The sequence below is a fragment of the Otolemur garnettii genome, unplaced genomic scaffold (genome assembly GCF_000181295.1).
Source record: "Otolemur garnettii isolate 467f Iridium unplaced genomic scaffold, OtoGar3 scaffold00021, whole genome shotgun sequence".
NCBI lineage: Eukaryota > Metazoa > Chordata > Mammalia > Primates > Galagidae > Otolemur > Otolemur garnettii.
Window position 1 is genome coordinate 20,671,498 of NW_003852416.1, and position 9,829 is coordinate 20,681,326.

General features: G+C 42.7%; 1 protein-coding gene across 2 annotated transcripts in view; it reads left to right on the plus strand.

Moving 5' to 3' along the window:
• Positions 1-9,829, plus strand: part of DNMBP (dynamin binding protein) — a 126,193-nt gene that overhangs the window by 46,579 nt on the left and 69,785 nt on the right. For both annotated transcript variants that reach the window (XM_023511613.1, XM_003787269.3), the window contains exon 3: positions 4,613-4,735. In XM_023511613.1, coding sequence (XP_023367381.1) covers positions 4,613-4,735 — 123 coding nt within the window. The remainder of the gene's footprint in view (positions 1-4,612; positions 4,736-9,829) is intronic.

A 9,829-nucleotide genomic window follows, 5' to 3' on the forward strand; every position in this document is an offset into this window, starting at 1 on the left:
TTTTTTTTTTTTTTTTTGGTTGCAGCCATCATTGTTGTTTGGCGGGCCCGGGCTGGATTCAAACCCACCACCTTAGGTGTATGTGGCTGGCACCTTAGCCACTTGAGCCACAGGCACTGAGCCAAGGATTTCTTATGATTGGAGGCCAAGTAGGATGGCCCAGACCTATAATCCTAGCACACTGGGAGACCGAGGAGGGTGGATTGCTTGAACTCAAGAGTGTGAGTATGAGACCAGCCTGAGCAAGAGTGAAACTCATCTCTACTAAAAATAGAAAAACTAGCCAGTGTTGTGGTGGTCACCTATGTCCCAGCTACTTGGGAGGCTGAGGCAAGAGGATTTCTTTTTTTGGAGACAGAGTCTCACTTTGTTGCCCTCAGCAAGTGCCCTAGCATCACAGCTCACAGCAACCTCAAACTCTTGGGCTCAAGTGATTTTCTTGCCTTAGCCTCCTGAGTAGCTGGGACTACAGGTGCTTGCCACAATGCCCTGCTATTTTTTAGAGATGAGGCCTCTTGCTCAGGTTGATCTTGAACTGATCTGAAGCAGTCCTCCCACCTCAGCCTCCCAGAGTACTAGGATTACAGGTGTGAGCTCCACCTTATGACCTTGGCTCTTGACTGTTCTGCTTTTGCTTGGACTGGACCACTTCCACCTCTTGGTAGCCATTGCTTTGATTGTGCTTTGTCTTTAGAATCATACTGGTAAAGCCATTTTTCATCTCCTTTTACAATTGAAGAAATGCTTCAAGATCTTCATCCTACTGGTGTAACATTTCCATTGAAAGTTCTCTTGTCTGCAGCTGCTCTGGGTATAAAAATGGTTTTGGTACCTGTAGAGTGGAAAGTTTGCTCAACTTTGATTTTTCAGTTTGACAGGCTGAACCAGTTGAGATGTCTGTGGTGTTGGCTATTGATTCTGCTGTTTTTTTTTTTTTTTTTAAGAGACAGAGTCTCACTTTATTGTCCTTGGTAGAGTGCTGTGGCATCACAGCTCACAGCAACCTCCAGCTCTTGAGCTTAGGCAGTTCTCTTGCCTCAGCAAGAGTAGCTGGGACTACAGGCTCCCATCACAACACCTGGTTATTTTTTCTGTTGCAGTTTGGCCGGGGCCGGGTTTGAACCTGCCACCCTTGTTATATGGGACCAGTGCCCTACTCACTGAGCCACAGGCACCGTCCTGTTTCTGCTATTAATTGTTGGTCCTTTTCAATTAGAGCAAAAGCAAAGTTAATTTTTTTCTCACAAATCAATATGGATAGTTTGCTGCTTGGGGTTTCATCTTCAACATCTTCTCATCCCTACTTAAAAGACGAGCTATCCATTTGTAAACAATGATTTCTTTGGAGCATTGTCCCCATAAGCTTTTTGTAAAGCATCAGTGGTTTCACCATTTTTCTTTCTTTTTTTTTTTCTCTTCTCTTTTTCTTTTTCTTTGTCTTCTTTAAGGCAGAGTCTCACAATGTCACCCTTGCTAGAGTGCTGTGGCATCACAGCTCATAGCAACATCAAACTTTTAGGCTTAAGCGATTCTCTTATTTCAGCTTCCCAAGAAACTGGGACTACAGGCTCCTGCCACAACACCTGGCTGTTTTGTCATTGTTGATTTTAGCTGGCCTGGGCTGGGTTCGAACCTGCCAGCCTCAGTGTATGTGGCCGGAGCCCTACCCACTGAGCTAGGGGCGCTGCATTTTTGTTTTTGTTTTGAGATAATCTTACTGCCCTCGGTAGAGTGCCATGGTGTCGTAGCTCACAACAACTTCTAACTGCTGGGCTCAAACGATTCTCTTGCCTCAGCTTCCCAAGTAGCTCAGACTGTGGGCACCCACCACAACATCTAGCTATTTGTAGAGGCAGCATCTTGCTCTGGCTCAGGAATACAGGCATGAGCCACCATGCCCGGCCAGTTTCACCATTTTTCTACCCAAGCTTCACTGTAAATTTGTTGTTCATACATGCCTCAGTTTCAGCAGAACTCAAATTGCTCTGATGGGAACTCTTTTCAAACTAATGTCTTATCTTTCTTAGTGCCTCAAACTAGATCCGGTTCAGATATGTTATAGTGAGTTATATGAGTTTATTTTAGTCTCCCCAAAATTGAAATCTATGCATAACTTTTCAAAATACATATTTTCCATGCACTTTAAGAAGACCTCTAGTATTTTTTTTTTTTATAATTTCAGGTTAATGTGAGGGTACAAACAACAAGGCATTCCTTATATTTATGTAAGCCTGGGTCAGAGTATGTTAAGCAGTCCTTGGAGCAGACTCTGTTGACATTTAATTCACATCTGGGAGATGAATAGATTATTTCCCAGTAGAAATGATATTTCAGCTGAGACAAAAATGATGAGTAGGAGTTAGCAGGGCAAAGAGGATAGAGAGAGAAGTGCTTGTTGAAAGTCCTTGGAATGAGAGAGAATATGGGGACCGAGCAAAGTTCAGTACAGGATGAGCTCTGAGTGGCTGAGGGAGGAAAGGTGGGCTAGAGAGAGGAGCGGAGGATAGACTATGCTGTGGTTAAGGATTGAAGGAAATGAGAAGCTGTGAAAGCACTTTGGCCATGGTCAGATTTGAACTTTAGAAAGCTCATTGCTGTAGATTAAAGAGTGATCAGAAGGGGCAAAATTGGAGGCAGGGAGGCTAGTCCGGAGATTGCAGGAGGAATCTAGGGGCGAGGTGGTGACGGCTTGGACCAAAGGGGATGGGTCTGGGTCTGGAGATAGTGGACAGACAGAGGAGATATTTAGAAAGTAGAATCAATTAAACTTTCTCTTTTTTTTTTTTTATTAAATCATAGCAGTGTGCATTAATACTATCATGGGGTACAGTGTACTGTTTCTATATACAATTTGAAATACTTTCATCCAACTGGTTAACATAGCCTTCATGTCTTTATAGCTTTCATAGGAAAGCTATAACCCAATTTTAGCCCAGGAATATGGGGAGAGAGGAGTAGGAAGGGGAGGGTGGGTGGAGGGAGGGTGATTGGTGGGATCACACCTATGGTTTATCCTATAAGGGTACATGTGAATCTCTCTAAACATAGAATATAAATGTTTTAACACAATTGAAATTTCTTAATCTTTCCAGCTGGCAAGCCCTGTCTTTCCACCACCATCTATTAAAAACCTACCCATCTTCAAACTGAAATACTGCCTTTTTCATAAAATTTTTCATGTTGTTCTTCTTTTGGGGGGGATTTTTCATTTTTTATTAAATCATCACTTTGTACATTGATGCATTTATGGGGTTCAGGGTACTGCTTTGATATACAATGTAAAATGTTTATATTGAACTAAGTAACACATCCATCACAATTATACTCATTTCTTAATAGCTTTGAAATGTACCATTGCATCATGCACATTAGGTGCGGTCTCTCCAGATACTCTCCCTCCTCCATATTCCTCCTCCCCTCCCCTCTCTCTCCTCTTGCCTTCCACTTTCTGGACTATAGTTATGTTTTGCCAGTCTTTTTCTTTTTTTTTTGAGACAGGAGCCTCAAGCTGTCCCCCTGGGTAGAGTGCTGTGGCATCACGCTCATAGCAACCTCCAACTCCTGGGCTCAAGCGAGTCTCCTGCCTCAGCCTCCCAAGTAGCTGGGACCACAGGCGCCCGCCACAACGCCCGGCCATTTTTTGGTTGCAGCCATCATTGTTGTTTGGCGGGCAGGCTGGATTCAAACCCGCCACCTTGGGTGTACGTGGCTGGCGCCTTAGCCACTTGAGCCACAGGCGCCGAGCCTGTTTTGCCATTCTTCATGTTGTTCTTGACCCATTCTCTACCTTCGCTGAACTTCCATAGCAATTTATATACTTACGTTGTGACCCTGCATTTCGGGTTTGAATTACAGTAAAACCTCTATAAATTGACCACCGAAGGGGCTGTAACAAGCTGGTCAATATAAGAAGCTAGGCCTCCTGTACTGGTACCTGCACTTAAAGAGGTGGTCAATGTAGGGAGGTGGTCAACTGTGGAGGTTCTACTGTATTATTTATATTTGAATCAGACTTTTTTTTGAGATAGAATCTCATCTCAAGCTGTCACCCTGGATAGAATCCCATGGCATCACAGCTCACAGCAACTTCAAATTCTTGGATTTAAGCGATCTCTTGCCTCAGCCTCCCAAGTAGCTGGGACTATAGGCACCCACCACAACACCTGGTTATTTTTTGGTTGTAGTTGCCTTTTTTATTTGGCAGGCCCGGGCTGGATTCGAACCCGCCAGCTCCAGCGTATATGGTTGGCACCCTAGCCGCTGAGCTACAGGTGCTGAGCCTGAATTAGATGTTTTGTCTAAACTAGATTTTGAGATTTCTGAAGACCAAAGCTGTCTTACTTATATTTCCCTTCACAGGATGCTTTGCATGTATAGTTGTATCCAAAAAATACTTACTGAATGAATTGTATTCACTGTGTTCTGCAGGCAACTAATATTGTGCATTGTACTTTTTCCACAGCAGATCTTCAGTTATGAATATTCAGTGAGCTTTCAAGTCAAGGTCTACAAATGGATACAGAAAAGGCCTTTTATGTAGACAGAAATTTTAATATTAAAGGAAAATTCAGTATTGAATTTCAATATTTAGTATGTTTCCTTTTACTTTCAGGGCAATTCCCCAGCAGTTTTGTGGAAATTGTGACTCTTCCCAGTCTGAAAGAGGGAGAGAGACTGTTTGTCTGTATCTGTGAATTTACATCTCAAGAGTTGAATAGTCTTCCCCTCCATCGAGGTAAGCAGCTCATCAAAGAGTAGACTATTTGGAAATTAGATTGATGCAATTTGGCCATATTTTATTTTTTGAGAGTTTCTTTATACTCAGTCTCTACCTTTGTTCTGTATACTTTTTTGCCAGTGAATATTGGGAAGGGAGGTGGAAACAGATCAAGGGATTATAGCAGGAAACTTATTTGTCCTTATAGCTCTCCCAGTAGAGGGCTGTAGTCCATGTCAGACCAGCCCCAGATTGAACAGAGAAAGGACAAGAACATAGTGGCTCCTGCCAGAGATGTGCAGACTGTAATCTGGTAGCATGGCTGTCTGGCTGTCTGAGAGATTCTTAGGAAGACCTGGGCATCTTGAGTCATCTATACCAGGACTGACTCAAGGTCAGACCAGGTCCTAGAATCTATAGATCTTATCTGGACTACCTTTTATTTTATTTTATTTTATTTTATTTTTTTGAGACGGAGCCTCAAGCTATCCCCCTGGGTAGAGGGCCGTGGCATTACAGCTCACAGCAACCTCCAACTCCTGGGCTCAAGCGAGTCTCCTGCCTCTGCCTCCCAAGTAGCTGGGACCACAGGCGCCCGCCACAGTGCCCGGCTATTTTTCGGTTGCAGCCATCATCATTGTTGTTTGGCGAGTCCGGGCTGGGGATTCGAACCCGCCACCTTAGGTATACATGGCTGGCGCCTTAGCCGGTTGAGCTATAGGCGCCGAGCCTGGACTACCTTTTAACCAATTAAGCTTAGTGAGCTTAAAGTTGTAAGTAAAATCCAAAGGAAGAGGGCGCAGGTCGGGGAACACATACGGGAAGAAAGGAGGGAGGGAGGGAGAGAAGGAGATGAACTGATTATGGGTAGTTTTATCTTGTTCTCTGCTCTGTGATACTCTACTGCCAAGAAACACACTGGCCAGTCAGCTTTCCTACTGTGCCTTTCATGTCTTGTTCAGCCCTATGTGTCTTCAGATTGAAGGACACCAGCCTTTGAGGCTGGGCGAAATTATAAATGTGCCTATGCAATTTGTATTTTTCTAGGAAACTTAGCTAAGGCATAGCAGTGATTTTAATTCTTGTTTTCTATATATGACAGGTCACGTCAATAGGCATTAATCTTGCTAGTTGGAATGAGATGACTAAAAAAATAAAAGTATTGGGGTAGCGCCTGTGGCTCAAAGAAGTAGGGTGCTGGCCCCATATGCCAGAGGTGGCGGGTTCAAGCCCAACCCTGGCCAAAAACTACAAAAGAAAAAAAAAGTACTGTTTATTTATCACATATAGTTTATCAGACTTGAGTCTAGGCTTCCCAATTTTCAAGTCTAGTGCTTGAGATGGCCCTTCTACTACCTAGACTGAAAGTTGTTTTTTCCATTAGATCAGCTCATGTGTAGTGTACCTTCCTATATCCCTGTGCTCTGGTACTGCTAATCCTGGTCCCTGTTGTATCTTTATCCTTCCTTAGGAACCCTCAGTGTAGCTTCTCCTCTTGTGTGTAAACAAAGCATTGGCAACAGAACATGTCAGGAGGGGACTTGGAGACCTTAAGAATATGTGAGAGTTCCATTGTGTTTTACCAGCTGCCTTTTTAGTTAATTGTCATTTATTTACTTTTAAGAAGCATCATTGGGGGCGGGGCCCGTGGCTTAAGAAGTAGGGCGCTGGCCCCATATGCTGGAAGTGGTGGGTTCAAACCCAGCCCCAGCCAAAAACTGCAAAAAAAGAAAAGAAAAACATTAGGATTAATAACAGAAAAAATTATGTACAGTAGAACCTCCATAGTTTACTACCTCCCTACAGTGACCACCTCCTTAAGTTGACCTGATTTTCGTAGACTGGACATGCACCACATGTACACATCAGTACAGGAGGCCTAGTTCCTTATGTTGACCACTTCTGTATCTTGACCATTCATTATAGTCCTTTGGGTGGTCAGCTTATAGCAGTTCTACTGTATATATCTGGAGCAGGCAATACAGCTTAGGAGATAAGAATTCTGACGACCTTAGATATATATCCAAGTCCACTACTTTATAGCTATAACTTTGAGCTAGTTACCTAAGCCTTAGTTTTCTTATCTACAAAATGAAGATGATAATACCCACCTTAGAATAATTTAGGGGATTAAAGGAGGTTATACATACAAAGTGTCTGGCAGTAGGTAAGCACTTAATAAATATTAGTTATTTTTATTAGACTTAACTTAGGTTCTTGGGTTTTGTGAGGACATCCATTTTTCCAGGGAGATTCTGTCTGGAATTAGAACCACCAGCGGTTCTTCCAGCAGGTGTCACTCTTCCTCCTTTTCCAGAAGCTATCCAGTTGCAGACGGTTCCTTGTGTTTTGGGTTATAGATACACTGAGAAACAGGGCTGTTTCTTAAAGGAAGGGTCAGTACAGATGGCCAGTGCCCCTGACTGTCCTAAAAAACAGAGGAAAAAAAGTGGAAAAAAAAAAAAAACCTCCCAGAAATGAAACAAGAGAGTATGACAAAGAAAAGACAGAGAAAAGAGGAAAAAAATTAATATTATGGGGAATAATGGAATATCACTAATATTAATAATTGACTCCCATAACACAGAATACTTATCTCATGCTTATATTCTCATGTTTCCAGGCCATCTCCTTCCCCTAAACAGAAGGCCAATAATAGATAAATTAATAGGCTGGATGTAGTGGCTCAGGCCTGTAATCTTAGCATTCTGGGAGGCCAAGGCCAGTGGATTGTTTGAGTTCACAGGTTCGAGACCAGCCTGAGCCAGAGCGAGACCCTGCCTCTAAAAATGACCAGGCGTTGTGGTGGTCACCTGTAGTCCTAGCTACTTGGGAGGCTGAGGCAAGAGAACCACTTGAGCCCAAGAGTTTGAGGTTGCTATGAGCTATGATACCATGGCACTCTACTAAAGGCAATAAAGTGAGACTCTGTCTCAAAAAAACAAACAAATAAATAAATTGATAGATAGTACTTATCAGTCAAAGCATATGTGTTGTAAATTTAAGGTGTGACTCTGAGATAGCAGTATTAAAGTCCTGACATGGCTCAAGTGGAAGCCTAAATATAATAAGATCCTATATGTGGTCAGTCTGCACAAAGCACATAGTTCCTGGGTATTTAGAGAGAGCCAGGGAGGATCCTAATTTTGCAGTCAGATTGCTTACCTCAGGTTCTAAGGAGATCTGCATTTGTTTTTATGGTTTTATGATTAATGTATTTCCTGTTCAAATAAAAAATCCAATCAGAGGAAAGAAGCAATGTGGCTGGGATTAGTTGTGTGTAAACCAAAGGCTCAGTCCAATCCTAAGGGTCACCACACATCAAAATCCACTAATGCTATTCCAGGAGCTCCTCATATTATGTTTCAAAAGTCTGGAAATGACGACTAGGTAGCCTTCATCCCTAAGGAATCACCTAGGCCCCCAGAGGAATAGTTTGCATGACTCTTTCTGATGAAAATGAGACTCATGCAAAGAAACTCAGTAATGGGGCTATAGAAAAGGTCCTTGAACAAAATGATCTCTAAAGTGCCTTTAATGGTCTAAAGTTGTGGGGTGTTTTTTGAAAATTCACCTTTATTATATAGAAATAACTAACAAAATGACAGTCTGCCAGGTAATAAACCCGATCAAAACAGTTATCCTATTGAAAATAGACAGGAGGCTCGGCGCCTATAGCTCAACCGGCTAAGGCACCAGCCACGTACACCTAAGCTGTCGGGTTCGAATCCCCAGCCCGGACCCGCCAAACAACGATGATGGCTGCAACCAAAAAATAGCCGGGCGTTGTGGCGGGCGCCTGTGGTCCCAGCTACTTGGGAGGCGGAGGCAGGAGACTCGCTTGAGCCCAGGAGTTGGAGGTTGCTGTGAGCTGTAATGCCATGGCACTCTGCCCAGGGGGACAGCTTGAGGCTCTGTCTCAAAAAAAAAAAAAAGAAAATAGACAGGAAAACAAGCCTTATTATAGGTTCATGGAGATGTAGCAAAACTATGAAAATATTATAATTCTATAGTTTTAAGAAAGGCAGTTCATTTCAAAACCAGAAGAGTGGGAGTTACGGTATGCTTTTATTCTCCCTGTCCACCAAGGCCCATTGTGTCTGAACAGTAGTCGGTCACCAGTTGAGTTCCCTCTGGCTCTGATGATGGATGGCCTTAAAACCAGTGGGGAAAAAATTACTTGTAATTCTCAGGCCTCCAAGCTCTGACCAATGGATATAGAATCATTAAAAGAATGTAGAAATACAGGACCAAAGCAAAATAATAACAAATCTGTAAAAATACATTGGGTACCTCCCACTAAATCTAAAACCTAAGGTCAAGTGCTGTATAACATTTAAAAATGTACAAGTCAGAATAAGTGGCACAAGTGATAATTTCTTTTGTAGGCTGTAGGTAGCCAAGATGAATGTGAACTTCTAAGGTTCTTTTAGAGAAGCATGCACAGCCATGACTGGATGATCTTAAACGCAAAGTTGCATTAAGGTGAAAACATAAGAATTGCCTTTTATCTGGGTGTAGTGGCTCATGTACCTATAAACCCAGCACTCTGGGAGGCTTAGGTGAGAGGATCATGTGAACTCATAAGTTCAAGACCAGCCTGAGCAAGAATGAGACCATCTCTACCAAAAATAGAAAAATCAGCCAGGCATGGTAGTGTGTGCCTGTAGTCACAGCTACTCTGGAGGCTGTGGCAGGAGGAGTTCAAGGTTACTGTGAGCTAGACTGATGCCATGGCACTCTATCCTGGAGCAACAGAGTGAGACTCTGTCTCTAAATAAATAAATAAATAAATATATATATTCAGAAAACTTCCAGAGCAAACTTATTTCTTATATATTTTGGGTAATAATAATTGGATTGTTAGGGAGGAACCCATTGCCAGTAGGCTGTTTGTGGTGCTTCATATTAAAAGTTTGGCCCAGCAAAGGATATGATAAAATTGGCACATGTATAATCTTAATTTGTCTTGAATCATGTGTTAGGCTGGAAGAAATAATGTCTGGAGACAAGATTTTAAAAGGTGAGATGGTGGGAATTGGATTAGGGTGACAGCAAAGAGCAATTAATAGGCTCGGTGCCTATAGCTCAACCGGCTAAGGCGCCAGCCAC